The sequence below is a fragment of the Pteronotus mesoamericanus genome, unplaced genomic scaffold (assembly GCF_021234165.1).
Source record: "Pteronotus mesoamericanus isolate MK-2021 breed Mesoamerican mustached bat unplaced genomic scaffold, CSHL_Meso_final contig_32, whole genome shotgun sequence".
NCBI classification, from domain to species: domain Eukaryota; kingdom Metazoa; phylum Chordata; class Mammalia; order Chiroptera; family Mormoopidae; genus Pteronotus; species Pteronotus mesoamericanus.
The window spans coordinates 7,345,833-7,369,437 of NW_026555134.1; the positions used below are offsets into that span (position 1 = coordinate 7,345,833).

Genomic DNA, 23,605 nt, shown 5'->3' on the forward strand with positions numbered 1-23,605 from the left:
AATATTTTCTTTCTTTTTTTTTATCCTTACCTGATGACATTTTTACATTACTTTTAGAGAGAGAGAAAGGAAGATGGGAAGGGAGAAAGACACATTGATTGGTTGCCTCCTGGGCGCTCCCAGACTGGGGATCAAACCTGCAAACCTTTGGTTACAGGATGATGCTCCAACCCATTGAGCCACACCATCCAGGGCTGGGGAGTATTTTCTTGTGCTTATCTTAAGTATAGGGATTGCTAACTAATAGCAGTTGGACTTTCAAGGATAAGAACTTGGTGTATCCTTGATGAGACAGACAAGGATTATCATATAATTCGTGTACTTCCTTTTGTAGTAAAGGTGTTAGCCATCTTTAGCCCAAAGCTTTTTAAAAACTTGTTGCTGTCTTTAAAGTTACTACTCTTTACATAATATAGTTGATTATTTGATTTTCTTTCATGACCTTAGTTTTAACCTCACTAAGTTCTATAAAAGTACTTACTCTGGGAGTAAACACAGCAAAGCAGATTTCATGTTAGAAGTAAGGGCAAGAAAAAAACACAAGAAAATCAAAGCAATCGTAGCCATTTCAGGCAAGGACAGAAAACTCTATCTGCCTATCCCATAAATCTCTGAAATACGAGAGTTCATTACTGGGCCAAAATGGTAAGTCATCAGTGAATGGTGGCCTTGAATTAGGAAGAAAAGGTAAAATTTATAAGCATTTATATAATCTGTTTACTAAAATGGGATAATTTAACCTCTTACAAAGATTTGTGTTAAAATTTCTTTTTAAAAAATGTTGTTACACTACTAGTATTATCTTTTCTATTAAAGGAAACCCATCTTGTACCTTGGATCCTAACCTCTCTCACCTTCTCAAGGAATTCACTCCTTTTACTTTTGTCATTCTAACCTGTATCATCAACCTCTTCCACTATAGTGGATTTCCTGACCATGCATGTCCTAGTTAAGTCCCATCATAAACAGTGAACTTCCTTCAAGTACATGTCCTTTTCTAGCTACCAACCCATTTCTCTGATCCATTTTACAACAAAAAATCTTGAATATGTTGCATCTTTGCAGTCTCTACTTCCATTTACTTCCCTAAACATTCCAATATGGTTTTTAACCCACTGCTTTACTAAAATTGCTTTTGTCAAATCATCTATTACTAGTATGTTACCATACCTTTCTTGACTTTTCTTCCTTCAATAGGATTGATATATACCTTACTTTTTAAATCATTTTATCTGTTTGCTTCCTTTATACCATCATTTCCTAATTTTCCTCTGTGCTTATTACTTACTCTTCAGTTTACTTTGCTGACAGGCAGCTAGTACTACTAACATAATCTTCTTTAAAAAGTGTGTACTCTACTCTTATTGGGTGGAGTGTTCTGTGAATGTCAAGAACCAAGTCAAATTTATTGATAATGTTGCTCAAGTCTTTATCTTGAATGACTTTTTTTTTGTCTACTTGATCAGTTGCTGAGAAAAAAAGGTTGAAAATTTTAACTGTATTTGGATAATTATTTTTACTTTCAATCATGTCTGTTTTGTTCCATGTATTTTGAAGTTCTGATATTGTGTGAATAAAATTTAGTGGTGTTACACCTCCTGGATAAACTGACATTTTTATTGTGAGGAAGTGTTCCTCTTTGTTTCAGGTCTTCTGTAGCCTTACTGGTTTTCTTTCTCCTTACCAATTACTGAGAAAGGAATGTTGAAATTTTCAGTCAGTTGAATGTAAATTATTAATCTTTATTATTCTTGATGAATTGACCCCTTTGTCATTATGAAATGACACAGTTGTTTTCCTGGTCATATCACCTTGTTCTGAAATCTACTTTGTCTCGTTTTAATATAGCCATTCTAGTTTTCTTGTTCTTAATTTTACATGATACATACTTTTTACATCCTTTACTTTTAATCAAATATTTTATATTTAAAATGGGTTTCTTATAGTTATCTATAGTCAAGTTTTGCTTTTTAACCATCTGAGAGTCTTTTAATTAAAGTCATTAGACCATTTAGATTTAATGCAGTTTTTGATAGTATTATCATTATGATTGAGTTTAAACTTACTTTGCTATTTGTTTCCTATTTGTCTCATTACTTCTTTTGTTCTTTTTTTTTTTTTTTTTTTTTACTTTTATTATCTCCTTTTGGAGTGAATTTTTTAGTCTTTTATTTCATCTCTACTACGTGGCTTACAAGGCAGATGTTAAAAATATTTAATACTCTTTCTCAATTTTCAAGATACATCCTTAGCTTATTACAGTTTTTCTTCAAATAGTATTATACCAATTCACATATAAGAACCTTACAACCATTACATACTTTGATTTCTTCTCTCTTTTTTATCATTAGTGATATTGTTATTACTTCTGTTATATGTTATAAACACCACTAAAAATTTTTATTATTTATGCTGTAAGCTTTTAGTTATCTTTTACAGAAGTTAAAAATTGATAGTCTTTTATAGTTACATATTTACCATTTGTGACATTCTTTATTCCTTTGTGTAAAACTCAGGTTTTGACATGATATTATTTTCTTCGGCTTCAAAAACTTCCTTTATCATTTCTTGCACAGCCCTGTTGGTAATATTTTTTTCAACTTTTGCTTATTTAAATCTATTTTTATTTCACTTTCATTTCAAAAGGATATTTCATTAGATTCATACTTATATTGTCCTCCAGGTTGCATTGTTTCTGACAAGAAACACTGTAAATGCAGTAGCAGCTTTCACAAGGTATTTGTAATAGAATGACTTGATAAAAATGAGAGTATTACACTTAAAAGAAGGTCACTGAAGGTAAATTTGTAATAAATCAAAATCAAGTAGCCTGAAGATGTGATCTTCTCATGATCTGACTGGTGTAAGAGCAGAATGCAGGTTGCCAAATGAAAAAGCCACTTGTCCTTCCCCTTAGTCCTTCCTCACTTGAGAGGATAATAGGTAATGTGTGGAGAGAGGCCAGATATGTTCCACTGATACTTTTCTCATGCGGGGAGTGGAGTAGAAAACTGATCTCTATGAATACTTGAGAACTTCTTTTCTTTCAATTCACAACTAGCACATGTACCTTAAATGTCTTTTGATTCGCAAAAATATCAAGTCTTAGATAACGTTTATAATTTTTGACTTTGGTAAATACTCATAATTTTTAAATTAGTGTTTTAAATTCATTTTTAATCTGGCTTATGGATTGAAGTGAGCAAATACTCGTGGAAGCTATTTTGAGGGCACAAGGTTATAGTTTAATTGCAGTGAGAAAAGGCTAAACAAATGATGTTTATTATAAATCACTTCATGGTATAATCAGAGTATTACTAATTCATAATTTTATATGAAAAATACTACATATGGAAAAGTGAGTTAATAGGGTTTTTTTTTCCCCAAGCACAGTTTCATGTGAAATTTTGTTAGTGCAACTGGTATTAATTCATTTACTGTCTTACATGGCTGCCTTCATTTTTGCAAAAGAAAATAGAACTAATCCAACCAACATTTTAAAAAATCTAAAGGAAGCATATACTTTTTTTAATGTTCTACTATTTGATTGATAATGCCACCAAATGCTAGCTGTGTAAAATCATGCTATGAAGAATCTAGAAAAAAATTAGTCTGGCTTTAAATAAAGATCTCAGGCAACATGTACAGATTGCTATTTTCAGGAAGGTCTCTTTCTATGAATGTTAAAACTATAGAATATTACTTTTAACAACAAAAAATTAGTAGAATCAGAATTATAAAACTGGAAGTTTTCTTATATAAAATTTTCTGACTGAAGATTAATATCCTATTAAAATTTAAACAGTTTATCAAAGAAGACTACAAACATTAATGATTTTTAACGTAGGATAGATAGCTGTTGGGTTAGTAGGTGTCCATTCTGAGAGGAAGGTTGTCAGATTGCATACCACTTAAAATGTCTTCCTGTGTTATTTTTTTGTTATGAAAGTTATTTTAATTAGTGAAAGGAATAAATTAGAATTGGATGATTTTCCAGGACTGAAATATATGCCAGCCTAAAAAACATTGCATCCTTTTATGTAGTCATTTTGTATTTAGGTATGTAATGCATAGATGCTATTAATATTTTTGATTAGGATGTAACTGAAGAAACTGTTGTTGGATATATATTTTGCATACTGCTGGTTTATAATATACATGGTTCAAACCACTAAAATAATAAACAAGTCAAGCATAAATTCTGCTGACAGTAAGAGATTCAGCAAAAGAAATACTTTCAGTACTGTTATTAAGTGCTCTAACAAGCAGTGTATCTTCACCATCTTGTAGTTTGTAACCATTTTTTCCTCCTGAGTGCTATAATATGTAAATTATGTTCAAATAATGGAAATGTATCCTTTTTTATTCTCAAAAACAGATTGTACCAATAAAATTGGCCAAGTATATAAATTTTCATTAACATGCTGAACATTGTATTTTCACAGTCTCCCATCTGGTGTAGGATTCTTATCAGGGCCTTGGGAGTCATGTTTCAGATCTCAAGATTCCGTTGGGGTTAACCCAACCCTCAGACTTACACAATAGGTATTTGTTTCATAGCCCCGTCTAACCATCGACATTTTCATTGTTGAAAGATTGGTGGACAAAAGCTATTCCTAATATCCCTGGTTTTATCCAACACAAATCCAAATTCCAAACACCTAAACTATATACATTGTTTTTTCTCAGCTCAGTTTGCCCAGTTCCTTTTCATCCTGCTGCTACAAATGATTTTCATTATGAACATCAAAGTGCTTGTGTTTATAGCCTTCCATGGTGGGAAAGGCTCCATTCAGAGTCTATTGCTCAGGGAAGCAATGTTAGGCTTTTTTTTTTTGGCACTAAGTTGAGGTCCCTGATTTAACTAGTGTCAGCTAGCCTGCAACTCCTAGTGATAAAGTGATACAAAAAGCTACCAGTTATGTGTAACGGGTGCTTAGTCAAGCTTCAGACTCACTCACTCCAGGATTTGGGCAAAAATATATACTGAGGGTTGGCCATAGGAAAGTAGAAGACGACTTAGCAGAGATACCACTGAAGGTGGGACAATATAGACCATGAGTGAGAAGGAGTAAATGGGCAGTTTCTAGCACTGCTTAATTCCTGACAGATTTCCAAATCCTTGCTGTGTGCACATCCCAAATAAACAACTCTCCCTACCTTATAAAAGTGACTTTATGTTGAAACCTCTGAGCTGAAACCCGGGCATAACTCACAGGTTTAGTTTCCTCACTGAAATTCAAGAGAATTAGTTCTCACATTGGACAAGTTAGCTATTAATGTATATGTCTCACATATGTATAATAACACAATTATTATTACCTCTAATTTTCTAATTTTTTGTTTTTTATTTCCCAATTTTCTTACTCATAAGAAGAAATCTATTGACTTTTTTTAGATGTTGAGGACATGTTCACTTCCAGATCTCTCAAAGCTGTTCAGAACACTGATGGATGTTCCCACTGTAGGAGATGTACGTGAAGACAATCTTGAAATAGATGAAATTGAAGATGAGCACCTTAAAGAGGGACCTTCTGATTCTGAAGACATGTGAGTATGACATCATTAACAGATAGTCACACTAACAGAATTTCCAAGTTTATATGTGTCCTAGGGATGATAATTTCCCTAGACAGTTTTTTAAAAATGATCTGTAGCTAACTTTTCACTACTCCTTTAACTTTTTACAACATATTTAAAGTCCAGTCATGCAAATTTTGATATGTATTTCTGCCTCTGAATAATGCAACTTAATCTCACTTGAAGAAAAAAGAAAATAGTTTCCACTGGTGTTCTCTCTCTCATCCACCACTTAGCATCCAGCACAATGGCTTGCACCTTGTAGGTGCTTAATAAAAATTCAGTGAATGAGTGTTAGCAGGGTAATGTCTGTTTAACAGTGTAACACCGCATGATACAGGGGTTGCAGTTGGAATTTCTGAAGTATGTACTTAGTAGACTACAGTTCCCCAAAAGAAGGTGACCCAAAGCTCCGTCCTCATCTCTCTCCTGACATGAATGATTTCAAAACCATAGCAGCAGGGAGTTAGCGGTGGAATACTTACTTTGTTTGTGTGTATCTACATGTGCCTACATGTTGTTCTGCATATAACTTAATAGCTTTCACAAAATTCCTTTTTTTCATAATTCATGAAGAATCTAAGATTTAGGAGGGCGGTTTAGCCAACTCGTCTGAGAGGGTTGGAAGTGATGGCCCGTTAGACAATAATCCTGCTCCACGTTCTTTGATATCGGTCAACCTTCCCAGCCTCTCAGACAAAATAATTTGAGGGGGAGAAATGAAACCATAGTACCCTGGATTACAGTGTTTGAGAAGGTACAGTGTATTTAAGCCACCAGGAAATATATTACAAAATATTAGAATTTATATGCTTTATTTTCTGTTTTGTTTAACTTAATTTTCTCCTTTTCACCTCTGCCATTCAATAGAAAGAACTTGTGTTTTGGTCTGATTGAAAGCCTTATATCAGTCTCATGATTTTTCCCCCTATAATACTTGATTCAGGGCTACTTCATCTGCTCCATTTCATTTTTCTCTGTTTTTCTTAAGCCTTGTTCCTCCTTAAATTTCTAACCAATTTTATCTTTTAAATGTTGCCATTTATTTTCATTTTTCATAGAGTTCTGTAGAATTTTGCTGGTGCCCTCAAAATTTGGAGGAAAAGTTACCTTTTTATCTGTGTTTTCTTCTGCTTAGCTGTGGTCATTAGCATTTTAACTGTCTTTTTATTAAGCCTATTGGAGAACACAACATTTCAGCACCTTATGGTTGACAGAGTGCTAGGTTACAGTTTCTTCCTCAAAGTTTTTATAAAGTCATCAGTTTTTATCTCAGCGAACTGTATAGCTTATTTGCAGCTCATGTGCTTTCAGTCACTGGTTGATTACAATTTTATTTTAAAATTTAAATTAGAAGACTTTAACATGATTTTTTTTAATTTGAAAATTAAATGATTTGTGAAAGTAAGTTATTCCATGTCTATATAGGAAAATTTCACTTGATGTTTCCTTTGTGGGGAAAAAAAAATTTTTAATCCAAATTTTATTCAGTATAGTATAATGTGAAACCTACCAAGAAGTGAATTTGTGACCAGGTTTTAAACTACCTGAGACATTTTTGAATGTTCATTTCACAAGAGATCTTAATCTTCTCATATTTTCCCCACAGTCGTAGACTTAACAGCTCTGCTTAAAAGATTTCATCAATGGTTAATGTCCAGTCACTGTAGTAATGGTACATAGCAGATGTGCACAGTATGTTATTTTGTATTATAAATAGTAAGTTAAATGCTACTAGTAGGATGATCCAAAAACATTAGACATTCTCTTTCTCATAGATGCTTTGCTTTTCTATAGGTTCTCCAAAGTCAGAGTGTAGGAGTTTGTATATCAAGTAACAAAATAAAGATATTTCTACATTAAAATATCTTTCCCCTTTATGGAAATTTTATTCACTGTCTCACATAATATTGTTGAAATTTTAGTTCTTCAGTGAACACTTGTCTGTTTGATTGGTGAATAAACTTAGGAAAGGTCTTTGTCTGCCCTTGTGTTTGGTTTAGCAAATTTTCCTATTTGGATGCCACTTTAGGAGAAAGAAGCAAATCGTGAGAGAGGTAACATTTTGAGTACATTTTGGGGTATTGTAGAAGTGGTCAGAGGATTTCAGTGCTATATTTGTCATTTATTGACTGGTGGCCTTGAATAAGTCATTGAAACACTTTAATTCACAGTTCCATGGCTCTAAAGTGAGTTTTGTGTGAATAAAATTTAAATAATAGGATAAAACTAAACTAAAATACTATATAAATATAAGAATATTATTTGCATAAATTAGTTCATTTAAGCCTATATAAGTCCATGAAAGTAAAATTAATGTCCTGAGCAATTTCTTGGAAACAAGATTCCTCAGATAAAATTATTATGGTTAATGTATTATAATCACACAGTAATGTCTACTTATTATGTACTTTAGAAATATTTTCTTTTTCTTTTAAAGATTTAAGCAAAATTTAAGCAATGAATAGTATCGATAGTTACATGCTTCTCTTTGGCAAATCAGAACCATTTTATTTTTTATTGATTTGAGAGAGAGAAAGGAACATCAATTTGTTGTTCCACTTATTTATGCATTCTTTGGTTGTTTCTTGTATGTGCCCTAACTGGGGATCAAACCTGCAACCTCAGTTTATCAAGACGGCACTCTAACCAACTAAGTTTCCTGTCCAGGGCCTCATGACCATTTTAAACAAGTCATCTTCTGACTTATGTATTCCAGAATATGTGCCATGACCTGTGTGGCTCAGTTGGTTGGGCGTCATCCTGCAAAGCAAAACATTGCCAGTTCGATTCCCCGGTGAGGCACATGCCTGGGTTGCAGGTTCGGTCCCCTCACGGCTCATGCAAGAGGCAACAATCCATGTTTCTCTTCCACATCGATGTTTCTCTCCCTCTCTTTTCTCCCTCCCTTCCCCTCCTCTAAAAATAAATCAATAAAGTCTTTTTTTCAAAAGCTGTAGGCTTTTTTCAAATTTCTTTTGATCCAATATTAGTACTGTTAAAGTTTAATTTTTTAAATTTCAGTGTGTTTGAAGAAACTGACACAGATTTACAAGAGCTTCAGGCCTCTATGGAGCAGTTGCTTAGGGAAGAACCTGGGGAAGAATACAGTGAGGAGGAAGAATCAGTCTTAAAGAACAGTGACATAGAACACACTGCAAATGGGACAGATGTGGCGGAGGAGGAGGAGAACCCCAGCAGCGAAAGTGCCCTCAACGAAGAATGGCACTCGGGTGCGTGACCCTGACCGTGCAGGGCCTTTGTCTTTCTCACTGTGTGCAGATATTTCAAGTAGAGTGTGTTTTTCCGATATCTGATATGAACTATTTCCAGTTTTAAATAAAACTGAAGGCTGCTTCTGTGTCTTGACTTTTTAATTCTTTCTTTTTCTGTTCACACAAATGCCCATACCAGTTGTTCCATTTCTTTTCCATTAAATTATGAAAATGTTTTATGAAGCATTTTTTATTCTGTTTCTTGACAGAATAACAATACTCATTTCTTATTTTTTTAGTAATAACGATAATAACTTAGTTTTCTTAGCATTTTATGTTTTGCAGAGAGCGTCTGTATACGTTGGTTAACTAGAAGTGTGTTAATACTAAAAAAAGTTTTTAAAACTTTCGTTAAGAAACTATTTGTTCATAGCATTACCCCTATGATGCAAAGGAAATTTGTGTATTTCATTAACTATTTATTTGGAATGAAGAACTCATGGGAAAAGGAATGATCCTTTAATAATTATGTCTTTTACTAGAGTTTTTCAAAGTACATGACATGTACATGACATAAAACATAGAGCATTTATAATGCCTTTTAGGTGCTTTACTAAAATTTTATGGTGTGTGTCTTAGGCCATCTGCCTTCTGCATGCTTTTTTATGTTTTGCCCCCTGTTTAATATCTACTTTTTAAAAATAGTCATTAGGATTGGTTACCTTGATGCAGAACATATGCTTTTTTATTTTATTTTTTTACTAAATTTGATGACAACTCTAGGAAAGTTTTTATTCTAAACTGGTTTACTGTTTATGTCTATAAAAGAAAAGATTTTCAGAATAACGTTCTTATTAAGACAGTTTTATATATACATTGATTACCTGTATAAGTAGCAAGTATGACAGCAAAAACTTTTTATTTAAAGTTCAAAGTAGGCTATTTCAGCAACATTCAGTTATAGAATTTTATTTGGTTAAGGTAATAATTATTTTATTCTGTCTTTTTAACCATAAACTACCTTATTTTTTAATGTTTTTTAGATAACAGCGACGGCGAGATAACTAGTGAGTGTGAATATGACAGTGTCTTCAATCATTTAGAGGAACTGAGACTTCACCTGGAGCAGGAAATAGGCTTTGAAAAGTTCTTTGAGGTTTATGAGAAAATAAAAGTAAGTGTAATGTCAATTAAAATACTTAATTTTGAAATACGCTCTGTTTGGTTTGAATTACTAGTGAAATGGTGATTTTTATTCGTAAGTAGATTTATTATAAATAATTGACAAAGTCTTCATTAGAGAAAGATAATATTAAAATATCACTTTATATTCGGAAATTTGGTATAGGCTATTCATGAAGATGAAGATGAAAATATTGAGATTTGTTCAACCATAGCTCAGAATATTTTGGGAAATGAACATCAGCATCTTTATGCCAAGATCCTTCATTTAGTCATGGCAGATGGGGCCTACCAAGAAGGTAAGATTTCCTCACATCTTTATATTTTAAATAAATGTGCACAGAAACAAAATGACAAATGTAAATTGATGAGCTTATATCACATGCATTTTAATGAAATCAATATTGGAACCATGTCTAGTATACTTTTAAGCAATATAAAATTAGTTGTGTCATATAGTTTTACTGGTTCTGGCTTCTACTTTTATTGGCTTACATCCTTTAAGTCAATATTTTTATTTAATTTATACATAATATTTGAATCAGGTTTTTTTTAACACCTCCTTGTTGGACAGCTCTAGAGATTAGAATACTTTATTTTCAAGGATATAGTGTTAAACTTTTAGACACATATGCTTCGGTAATATGTAAAGTTTCTCCTAAATACTAAATGTAATCTTTTCCACAGTAAGTAAAGTTCATCTGTAGTGAAGTGAATATAACCCATTTTTATATTTGGAAAATATTTACCTATAGAGACTCTCAAAATATGTTAGGAGTTTTTAATTAAAAGTTATTATAGTTAAAAATGGTTTCTCCTTAAATTTAGTCAAGAGCACTAAACATGGAACCAAGAGACCAGAGTTATAGTCCTGACTTTTCAGAAGACTAATAATGTGACATCGAGTGATTTATTTTGTCTTAAGTTTCAGTTTCCTTTGCTATCAAAATAGAGAGATGATCTCCAATCTATGATATTATGATTGGTTTTTCAAAAGATTTATTGTATACTTCTTATATGCCTAGCACTTCATTACTCTGGACATTAAAAGACCTAATCTTTGCTTACATGTTGATTACAGTTTCCCTGGGAGATGAGACATAAATATGTGAAGGAAGGTTTAAAACTATATATCAAAATGCTCATCTTAAATACTTTTTAGTGCACTAGGAATTAGAGAAAGGGAGGTTGGACTGCCAAAAATGGAAAGAAACGTAGAGGGAACAGCTTGTGGGGAAAACAGAATGAACCAGTAATTAATGTGTAGCAAGATTAAATTGACTATATTAGAAGCTTCTTATGGAGAATTAGTCTTTGTGATTCGAAACTGTGAAGTGTTTAAAATACACAGTGGAAATCAGTGAAGATTTTTGAACTGAAAGAACTGTCATAATAAGATGTTTTATAAAGTTCAATCTGGCAACACTATTCTGGTGGTTTAAAGAGTACTGAGATTGGAGTAATATCTGTTTTGAAACTTAGGTGCATTTGGGCACGAGATGATGAATGCCTGGAGTGAGTATTCATAGGAAGAGAGCTGTTAATATTCAGGTCCAGGATTTCAGAGCAAGGCTTTTTATAAAAATATCTGATATTCCGATATCATGAAGAATTACTAAAATGAAATTCAGTAATTTTTTTTAAATTTTGGTAGCAGCTTTACAGTTATATAGACTTATTTACATTGACTGCTTTTTCCTAAGCTTTTATAGGTATTTTATAAAGCTCAGCAAAAAGATATTTCTTTGAATTGCTTTAACAGAAGTGAAAGTCTTGTAAAAACTCTTAATAGTTATTGATAAATCAAAACTAGAAAGTCTTCAGGTACAGTGAGTGCTATTGTAGCTTCCAAAACTAGTGTATTTTTGTTATTCTTCTTAACAGAATACTATAAAAAAAAAAGTTAGGGTCATTAGCACCATGCAATGCATTGAATATAGACCAGTCTGCCTTCATAAGCCAGTAATTAGTGCTGCCTTTATTATTCATTACGGTTTCCTTTAGCCCCCTTAGGAGTTAAGATGATAACAAATAAAAATAAGATAATTTTTTATATCTATGGGACATTTACACAATGGAATACTATTCAGCCATCAAAAAGAAGAAAATTTTACCCTTTGTAATAGGATGGATGGACTTGGATAACATGGTGCTAAGTGAAATAAGTAAGTCAGAGAAAGACAAATACCATATGGCTTCACTCGTATGTGGAATCTAATGAACAAACTGAACTGATAAGCAAACTAAAGACAGACTCATAGACAGAGAGCAGGATGACAACTAAGGGGGGACAGGGTAGGAAGTGGAGCGATTGAGCAAAAAGGAAAAAGGACTCATGGACGTGGACAACAGTTTGGTGATTGTGGGGGGCGGAGGGTGTAAGGGACTAAATGGTAACAGAAAAAAAATACAATTAAAAAAAAGAATTGACAGCATTAGGGAAAAAACTGAAAGAAAAAAAAATCAGGATCTGAGCAGAGTGTCTGAATATACCAAAAATTATGTTTTTACAAAAAATATTGTCAAAGAACTATGAAATACCTCCATTTGGAGGAAAAATGTAAAATTTAATGTAGAGATGTTCCATTACACAAAATATCTTGAAAGTTCTCTTCTGGAATTTCCCTGACAGCTTGTATACCAGGTTCTTTTGATTATTCTTTTTGGTACAATTTTATTCTGGGAGCGTTTAATTTTTTGGAAAAAGCTTAAAGTTACTTAAAATTAACCTTAGTGAATGAAGTGGGTTATCAAGGTAAATAATATGTGGTCTTTTTGTTTTAAGTATTTTTACCATGAAGTAAGGAGAAAATGAATGTATAAAGTGATTCTGATTATTTTGAACAAGATTATATTTCTAGAATATTTGTCAAAAAATTCTGTTACTTTAAATGTATGATTTGTGGACTAAAGTTGGGGATTTAAAGTGTTGATGCTTAAATTTAACAATATAAATTTTTATTTTTACTTTATCTTATTCCAAAAAAGTTAAAGGTTGCATTTAAAAATATATATAGTATAAGATAAAATTAAATTAAGAACAGACATTTGGGAAAGTTAATGTCTCGGGCAAATGAGTGCAAGCAATATAATATTAAGCCAAAACTGAAGAAAGAATACGAAGTTATGTTCAAATGGTCTCTACATTTTGTGAAAGTAGATCACAAATTTGGGGCTGATCTTTCTAGCAAAGCAGGAAACCTAATTAAGCACATGAGTCACAGTGTTCAACAGACAAAACATGTCAGTTACTCAGAAGACAGCTATTTTTGGTATTGAAAGAAAAGAAAAAATTTCCCATGTTCTTCAAAAGAGGGGACTATGATACAGTGCTCCTTAAACTTGAATAACATGTCAATTCCATTAAAGGGGAAATTTTTTTTTAGACTCCAAGAATGTAAGTCCTTAGACATCAGTGAAAAAATTAAGTCTTAGTCCTTGAAAATATCTGTTAGTTGTGACTTAATAGTATAAAGCAGATGTTTCTTCCCAAAATATTAAATGATTATATTTATTATCAGCAAATTGAAAATATAAAATTAAAACATTATCTGGAACTTGTGGATTCCTGATTTTATTGAGATCTTGAACCCCATTTTATAAAATAGTACTATAATGGACTGAAAAATAATCCTCAGTAATTTTTACAGTATTTGGATTTCATGGGGCTCTTTTTCATAATACGGAATGGTTTAAGTTACAGGCATAAGTACAAACTTTTAGTTTCTTAACCAGGAAATACATACTTTTTTCCACATTCATTTTAGATATTGTGCTGTGTTTATGTAATGAAATTTTGTGTAGCAGTTAAAACAAATGAACTAAGTTTTCATCTATCAGTATGGATAAGCCCCAGAAATGTGATCTGTAGAATAAGTAATAAGTACATAGTACCATTTATATAATGTTTAAAAGCAATTTTATTTAGGTGTGCATATACCTGATAAAAGTAAAAGCATGAGAAGGAAGGATATACATCAGATTCAGAATACTGATAATGTCCTTGGAGAAGAAGAGAGATCAATATGACTGGAAAAGGGCACTTTCTATCTGTAATGGGTTCTTCCTTAACAAATAATCCAAACCAATATGGCCTCAAGTTAACTTTTATTAATTATAGGCATTAGGTACATATGTGTTTATTATTTTATACTCTCTACTTTCCTAACTATTTGAAAGCATTGTGTAATTGTAAAAGCATAACTGAATTGTAGTACAGAGAGATAATTGTAGCACTAGAAGGAATAAAATACATGTGGTATATGATAATGAACCAGCTGTATTAGAAGAAATAAAGGTGTCACAGTAATTCTTCCTAGGGGAGAGGATATCAGAGCTGGATTTTGAAAGATGATTGTGAATGTACCCCCAAATCAGTATGTATACTTATACACAGAGGGATGCAAAATGTTGCATTGGGGGAACTATTAGCAATGTAGTGTTAACTAAAGTGTAATTTGTGGGGACGCTTAGGGAAAATGGGCAGTGAAAGTAGATAAGACTAGAAATATTTAAAAGGCCAGATAATGAAGGGCTTTGCAGTCCGTGTGGGGCACAGGTTCTATTCTGAGGCAGAGGGGCACCAGTGGAGGGTTTAAGCAGTGCAGTGATTTGAGATGACACTTGGATTTTAGTGAACAATCACCTTTGCTAGAGTGTGGAAGATAGTGATTGTTATCTAAGATTAAGTGCCGTGTTTAATTCATTGAACAATGTTTTTTTAGAATAAAGAAAAATTGGAAATAACTAAAATGTCTATAAATGGAAATGCTTAATTATGTCATATCCATAAAATAAAATGCAATGCAGCCATTGAAATTGACATGGGATATATCTCTAACATTCTTTTTCAACTTATTATAGTAAAATTGTCATTGTATGGAAATGCTGACAGAACTTTCCAGTTATCACCCATACACCCACCACCTAGATTCTACCATTAACATTTTGTTGTCTTGCTTTATTACTTACTTATCAATCTTTTCGTCCATTATGTGTTTTAAGGGGGAAAACTCATGTCTGCAAACTGTATTTTCTTGTAATTTTTTAAAAGATATTCATATATGCATAGGGAAAGATCTGGAAAGATTTATATAAAATTATTAACATAGTTTGTGTTTGGGTTGTAGATGATTTTTGCTTCCCACTTTATTCTTCATTGTATTGTCTGAATATTTTACACTGAATATGTGATATAATAAAACTACATTTGAAACTACAAAGCTCTTTTTCTTCACCGTGAGAAAGTATGAGTTTTTTACAAATAGATACATATAGTTTAATCTGAAGTGAAATTAATTGAATTTTTTTCTTTTTTCTACAGATAATGATGAATAATCGTCAGAACATTCTGTAATCCTCAACTATATGAAAGCATTTAAATTGGGCTCATCAGAATAACAAGCTTCAGTGGAGAATGCAGCAATTTTTTATAAATGATATATCAGATTTAAGATGGGCATGCTGATTGCATGAAAAAGATGGACAAACATGACATTTTTCAATTAAGATTCAATTGAGTTCTATAGTGACCTCCTGCAGATTATACACTTTATTAAATCAGCCAACCAGAGCGTAAGAGACATTGATCCAGAACTGGACTTAATGGTTTTGAAGAAGATTTACCATGAAGTAAGGTAACTTTTACTTTCAGCAAATGTCTTTATGTCGAAAGAATTACATGGGTTGTGAAAGACCTGACTGTGGCTTTTCATTTAAGTATTTAAATATGACCCTTTTTTTTTTCCTGTTTACTTGTTTTCATGACCAGCAATTAAGTATCAAATAACCTTGTCAAGGGCTCTATTTAAATCTTTATGTTTTGAAGATGAAATTTTCAGCCTTAAAGTTTATATTCAGTCCTTTTTCGACCAGTGTGTTTCCTGAACTATCTCAGTGAAAACAGTCTGTAGAAACAGTCTTAGGTATCATTGAAAAGTTTGATTTTGAAAGAATAGCGAAATTGTATTTCCTAAAGGAAACTTGTACTTCCTTTAATGACCAGAACCAGGAATATTACATCTAAAAATTAGTCTGTAAATTTTAACATTGACATAGCATATAGCATAAAGTTGCCCTTTTTGTTTTCTCACATGCATGTACTTATTTGAGATTAAAAAGCAGAAGGGAATCATTTCTATTTTGACACTCTGGCAGTTTTGGTAACCGTTATTCCAAAGCAGGGAAATGTTTGCCTCTTTTATTTCCATTATGAGAAGATCATTAAGATGATAGTCACACAGCTTCATTACGTAGTTTCATTAGCGATGTCTAAAGTCCAGATGCTTTTAGTAATAAAAGCAGATTTTTTTTTTTTTTGAAACTTGAGTACAGAGCAGCCTGATTGGCATAATCTATAATTAGAACAATAAAATCGTATCTGGCAGCACCATCAGTACTATGCTGAATTTATTATGTGTATTATTTCTAACATTGAAAACTATATACTTGATTTTTATACATTTATTTTGTAATATTACTATTAAATTTTTACTTTCTACCTGAAGTACACTGTTGGTCGTTATATATTTATTAACACTATTCTCAATAGAATGCTTTTACACAGAGCTGAGAACACTCTTGTTTCTTTTACCTGATGATTTTCTTTTCTTTTTTTTTTTTTTTAGTAGAGGAATATTTGAATTCTGTACTTTAATTCTCTATAATCCTGAAAGATGAGAATGATTTGGAGAGGGTTTGTTGTTGTTTTGTTTTTTTTTTTTGTCTTAACCTATTACAACTATTAGAAAAGCAAATAAAGGTATAACAGTAGAAAAAGTTGTTTAGCTGTATCTCAGATGATGTCATATATACAAAAATAGAGATGACAAACAGAGTTTGTGTCATCTTTAGTCAGTTGGTGGTGAGTGGCTCTCGAGTGTTGTTATGGAAGGATTTTCTGTGTCAATGGGGAAGAGAGCTGTATTGATCAGTAAGATGTTAGAAGTGTTGGAGGCAAAGCATGGAAGCATTTATAGGTTTATAGAATATTAGAACTAGAATGGGCTATGACGGTAATTTAGTATTATCTTCATTTAACAGGCAAGGACATTGAATATTAACATGAATGAAGGCACTTGCATAAATGGCCAGCATCAGGCAAGTTCTAGGTCTTACACATGTAACTCTTAGTTACACATTTTTTTAAAGTGTCCTTTTAAAAATAAAAGTTCATAAATTCTATGAAGTCAGATTTTTTTCTTTTAGAATTTGTTTGGTTTATTGTTGTTGGTTTTTTTTTGAAGTCTGTTGAAAGAACTTTTGCCAAACCTAAAATAAGTAAGATTACCCCTATGTTTTCTTCTCTACTGGTATTGCACCTTTTGATCGATGAGCATGGTGTATATGCCCACTTAGGTCATCTTTAATTTCTCTCAGCAACATTTAATCATTTTCAGTGCACAATCTTGCACATTTTTTGTCAAATTTATCCCTCAGTATTTCATAATTTTTGATGCTATTATAAATCATATGTTAAAATCTTCTATTTGTGATTTTTCCCTATTAGTATATAAAAATGGATTTTTAATATTGACCTTGTATCCTATAATCTTGCTTAACTCTCCTTTTAGTTTTTTTAAAGAGCCAAATAGCATATAATTTCAGCTTTGTGGACCAAAGAGTCTCTGTTGCCACTATTCAACTCTGCCATTATAGTGTAAAAAGAGCGATAGACAATACATAAATGATCATGACTTATTCCAATAAAACATTATTTGCGAAAACAGATGGTGGCCTGGATTTGGCCCACAGGCCATAGTTTTATGACATTTTTTCCTATAAGCTACCAGTTAGTCGAAATTTGTTGATATGCTTTTGCCTAAAAGAATATGCATTCTGCAGAAGATCAATGTTCTATATCCCCAGTGGGTAAACTTTTAATTTAATGTAATTCATCTGTTATTATCTATTGATTTTTGTTGATTTTCTATCAGTTACTTAGAAATGGCTAAAAAATCCCATTATGATTGTATTGTGCTTTTTTCCTTGTAGTTTCATCCATCTTTGCTGTATATATTTTGAAGCTGGCTTATTTATATCATTCTTATAAAATGATACTTTTATAATGATATAGTAATTATCTTTTGAGGAGTATAAGGCAAAAAGCATATCTAGAGTTAAATAACATTAGTTAACCCTGGCCTGTGTGACTTAGTTGGATCATTGTCTGGTGCACCAAAAGCTCTTAGGTTGCGGGTTTGATCCCTGGTTGGGAAGAGGCAACCGATCAATGTTTCTCCCCCCATCTCTCTCAAATCAGTTTTTAAAAATTAAAAATAAAAAGAACATTAGGTAACTATAAGGCAAAAATCACTTCTAAAGTTAATTTCGTCAGTGGTGCTGTCTCCTTGGTGTGTTTGAGTGGCTCATTTCAACCTGTGAGATCGTGATTGTTAAATAGACAGGACTTTTATGAACTGGTTGTTACAGCGTTGAAGCCTGAACTCAAACATAGTGAGAGTATCTACCACATAGGACTTGGAAAACACTGTAAGTCAAGGCTTCTTTTTCCTCCGAAAGCCAGTGTGCCAGCGCACTGCTGAATCTAATTTACTCCTTAAAACTTCCATTGAAGTTTTTCTCCCTTAAGTAAACTCGTTATTGAAATGAAAATGTACATATAGAACAGGGCCCAATCATAATTGTTCAGCCCAATTAATTTTCAAAAAGAGAATATACTCATGGAGTCAGCATGTGGCTAAAGAAAGGAACATTCCTAGTGTCCCAGAAGTCCCATTCTCTTATTACCCCTCACAGTGCCCTCTGTCTTTTCGCAACATCACAGACTCGTTTTTTGAACTGTATGTAAATGGAATCATGTGGTATGGCACTCCTTTGCATCTGGTTCCTTTTGCCCAATATTGTGTTTGTGAGATTCATCCATGTTGCTGCACTGAGTATAGTTTGTTTACTTTGTTCATTCTCATTGGTGTGCTCTGTTATTAAAATATTACACAATTTATTTATGCATTCCACTGTTCCAGAGTTTGGATATTTTCAATAGAGCTGTAGTGACCACTGTTCTACATACCTTCTGGTGAACATATGTATGAATTTCTGTTGAGTATACACCTAAAAATGGAATTTTTGAGTCATAAGAGATGCATATGTTCAGTTCTAGTAGACAATGATAAACAGTTTTCCAAACGGTGGTCCTGATTCATACTCCCTATAGTGCTGTCTGAGTGTTCCAGTTGCTCCACATCCCTGACAACATTTGGTTGCAATTAGTTTTTAATTTAAGTTATAATATTCTTTCCTTATACAAGTTGTACGTTTGTTTCAAATATGTTTGGTAGTTGGAAGATACGCATGAACTGAAGAGAGAGAATTTGTGTGTAGCTTGTGTGTGATATTCAAGAAAATAATTATAAATTTTAATAGTTGTATAATACCTAGCAATTTGCACTACCAGCCTTTATGTAAATGTATAGGTTTAATTATAACAATCCTATAAGATCAAAGGAGTTTATTATTATCCTCATTTTTATAAAAGAGGAAACTGATGCTCAGAACATCTGTGATGTACACAAGACCGAGGCAGAGCTAGACTCAAATGCAGATGTTCTGGGAGGTCATTCGAAGTGCTTTCCACTTCTTCCTTCTCTGACTATCCATGTCAGTGAGCTAAAGAAAAATCAGGCCAATGGTACAAACAAGCTTGCTCCTCCTCTCTGGTCTATTATTGATAGTAAACATAACTTTATACACATAAATACTTTGGGTGTAATGTTTCTTTCGCAAGGACTTTGGATCCTCAGAGATGACCAAGACAGATTAAGGATGGCCCATCTCCTTGTCATGTTTTTTATTTAATGAGAAAGTCTCAGCCATACCTGCACAAACATGATATTCATATAGGTGTAATCAGTAATCACAGAAAGAGTTAGAATAGAGAACTGAACTTGGGATTTGTTGAGAAATTCCACACAGTTTACTCAACAAATTTGTGAATGCTTATTGTGTGCTAAGCACTGTTTTTAGGCACTGGGACATAGCAATGATAAGATAAGCAGAGTCCTAGCCTATGGAGTTTGGCTTCTAGCAAAGGCCACAGAGAATCAGCAAATAGACACAAATATAAATCATAATGATTGCAGGTAGATATAATTGTATTAAGAAAAGTGGCAGAATAAAATGTAATTCATAAGAATTATTAAAGCCTGACAGAAGAGAATTGCTTGATTTAAAAAAAAAATTTTTTTTAAAGGGCTGGAAATTTATTTTCCAATTTAAAGAATAGTAGGTGAAAATTGGGTTCACAATGGGTAGGGGAGGGTCAGACAGACATGAGCTGAAGCAGGCAGGGCCTCTGAGCTGAGGGCCACAGAGAACGGAGACAGGCAGCTAAAGGACTGGTGGGAAGCAACTGAATGGAGCTGAGAATGCTAAGAAGCAAAACTTTTCTATCAGGAGAGTCAGTCTCTTTAAACAGTCCCTTCTTGGAGAAGAATATAAAGTACCTGCCCTGAAACTCTTACGAGTTTTCTGTGTAGCAGAATTGAACATATAACTGTCAGATGAGTGTTTCTGAGCTGTGTATATCACTGAAGTAGATAGACAAGATATTCTGTGAGTGCAAGGATGAACACTTTTCCCTTTTGTAGGGAGGAGAGGGTCACATTGTCCTAAATCAACTTCCTTAGAAGCAGATCCCTGACACAAGGATTTGTGTGCTGGTGATTTCTTAAGGAAGTGCCCCCAGGGGAGGCTGGTACAGAGGAAGGTGAGGGTAGGACAGGGAAGGTACAGTTTAAAGCCAAGTTTCACAAAGGGTATTTTCAGCCTGATCTCCCAGGGGGACTCTCAGAAATTGTCCAAACCCAAGGTAAGGCAGGAGAGCTCTCACACTCCCAAATGCTCAGGCATCAGTTAAAAGCCCCACGCAAGGTGCAAATTCAGGCTCTGCATGTGTGAGCAAAGTGACTCCTATAGCCTAGCCCGAGGGCAGTTACAAAGAAAAGTCACATGTGTTGACTGTTGGAAGCAAAAGCACACTGAAGCCTAGAGAGCACACAAAACTGTTTAAAACAGAATAGAAACAGAGGCCTGGATACGTGGAGCAGAGTGACAACCGTCAGAGGGGAGCAGGGAGGAGGCACCGGATGGAAGAAGGTGAAGGGAGTAGCCAAAGAGCGCGTGTGCATGACCCCTAGACAGATAACAGTGAGGTGATGGCCAGAGGGCGGGGGCCAGGCCGGGAGGAGGGGAGCAAAGGGGGGGAAGTGGGGACATCTGCAACAGTGTCAACAATAAAAATAAAAATAAATAAAACTTTTCGAAAAAGAGATCCTAGGGGAACAAATACAGCAATACAAATATGGTTGGGAAAATGTAACTAGCACATCAAAAACTGAATTTAATTTTTATAAAGTGACTCATTTGAAAGGATAACATCAAGAAAATAGTGGCATAAATGATACATAAGGTAAAAATGGTTAAATTGGCCCGTGCTGGTTTGGGTATTTGTTTTCATTCATATAGTACAGGCAGGAATTCAGCTGCCATTTGATGGTGGCCACTTCAGTCTCCTTTGACGTCCTCCATGCCCTCCCACTGTCCCAAGACAGTGCTAATTTTGCACTTCCTACGTTGCATAAAAATTACTGATTTAATGTTCCTCCCCTAACGGCTCTGTGAGTATCTTACAGCAATGACTGTGCCTTATTCATCTTTGCATGTCTAACGTCTGGCTCTGTGCCCGGCTTACAGTAGGTAGGCAGTAAATGTTTGTGGGATGCTTGAATACAGAAATCCTTTACAGCTGATGGAAATTCTAGAGAATAAATTTTATCTTCAGTAAAAAGTTTGTGTCTTGTATTAACTAGGCAAATGCAATTAAAATGATAAATTCCCTCTAGCATGCCAATGAAAGTTACTGAGCCCCAGCAGATAACTTTTACATTTGGCACAGAAAGGTTTTTACCTGAAAATGGAAACTTAAACCTTTAGTGGAGGAGGAAAGCATTCTTGATTAAGAGCACTTGATTAAAAAGAGCTCATTAATGAAAAACAATACTATTTTTATAAGGACTAGGCTCCTTTTATCTTGCCCTGGTTTGGTTTCACGCTTCAATAGATAGCACCCTTTGGCAGTCACGGCTCCTTGCACTGCCAAATGCAGTGTTCGTGGTTGGGCATGCCCTTCCCTGACGTCACCCTGGAAGCGGGCATCAGCTAATTAACTGAATAAACTGGTCGCCATTATTGTTTCCAAGCTCCAGGTTGTGCTGTCTGATGGAATCACAATGACTGAGAAAAAAGAAAGAGTTGATTTTTTTTCGTGACATTACTGAAATGGTCCTTAAATGAAACTTAGGACAATTATAATGGAATGTGTCTGATTAAAGGTGACCTATAGATGTTCACAAGAGCAGAAAAACTCTTGCATAAGATGAATACTTTTGGCTGCTTCTCCAGATTAGACATGGAGAAAATGTCTGTCTCTCAGATTTTAGCTTCTCCCTATTCATCCCCATGTAGTTCTAGTTAACTGCTTCTTCTCACTAAACTGGAATCTCGCATCGAGGCCCCTCTGCTCACATCTCTTTAACTTTTTTCTCTGCATAGTCAGCACCTTCGATCTGCCCCTTGCTTGCTCGAAGCCCCGCCGTCAAGAGGTCTTGTGTGCGCTGTTTTCTAAGTGAAGACCATGCTTTTGTTTCCAAGGAATATCTAGTCAGTTTGAAATTTGTCATCTGTATCTATGTAAATCTATTGTAGTTGATCTTTTCATATTTTTTAGGTAAGAGTTGCTCAGAGAAGCAACTCTGTGAATTTTATGGCCTGTTGTAGCTGGAAGGGACAGGGTCAGAGAAGAAGGAAAAGTATCTTTGAAGGGGCTCCCTGAACTGTAGTATAAGTACTTAAGGTCTCATTTCCTTCTCCATTCCTCTTTCTGCGAATGAATTTCCAATGTAGAACCTTAAGCTTTAAACATTTAAAATTTAAGTAGAGTCCACAAACTCATGATTTTAGTCAAAGGCCATTATACAATACAATGTAGTCTTTAAATTAAAGAATAAAGCACCGAATAAAGACTTGAATTGCAGGCACAGAACTTTGTAATAGAAATTCCCACGTTTATTTGAAATATGCACTCACATAATCAAAATGTCACAAGGAGTAACTCACTAAGTTGTGCGTTCCATAGTTGGGAAAGGAACTATATTTAGCTCCCCTTGGTTTCCCTACAGTGTCTAGCTTGAACTTCAGAAATTTATTGAATTGAAGTTTTATTAACATTCTTGAGGCACTTAATACAAATAAGAGGACTGCCTCTTCAAGTCACAAACTTCTATATAAGACAGTAACGTACTCAAAGGAAGTCACTTAGACTGATGAATTTTGCTCCAGAAACAGGTGATTTCTAGTCTAGTAACCTAGCTCAAATTATAAAATAGGACTGGCTTGAAGTATTATTGAGGTTAAGTGAAATAACGTATAAAATGCCTTGTTGAGGTTGAGATAACATGTAAAATGTGTCTGGCCCACAGTGAGAGCCCAGTATACGCAGTTTCCTTTTTTCTTCTTTCAGGTTTTACCTTAAATAGTCCTGATGCACATGTGTCGTGGTTGCAGATACACGAACAAAATAGAACAGAGTGAAAGATACTCCCTAACTCCAA

The 23,605-nt window shown here is 33.7% G+C and overlaps 1 protein-coding gene across 1 annotated transcript in view; it reads left to right on the forward strand.

The window, feature by feature from the left end:
- The window catches only part of NEK1 (NIMA related kinase 1), a 96,540-nt gene extending 80,066 nt beyond the window's left edge, over positions 1-16,474 (forward strand). Inside the window, exons 30-34 of the mRNA XM_054576064.1 lie at positions 5,399-5,550; positions 8,605-8,813; positions 9,839-9,969; positions 10,144-10,276; positions 15,301-16,474. Of these exons, the coding sequence (XP_054432039.1) occupies positions 5,399-5,550; positions 8,605-8,813; positions 9,839-9,969; positions 10,144-10,276; positions 15,301-15,314 (639 nt within the window). The 3' untranslated portion in view covers positions 15,315-16,474. The remainder of the gene's footprint in view (positions 1-5,398; positions 5,551-8,604; positions 8,814-9,838; positions 9,970-10,143; positions 10,277-15,300) is intronic.
- The last annotated feature ends 7,131 nt before the right edge of the window (positions 16,475-23,605 follow it).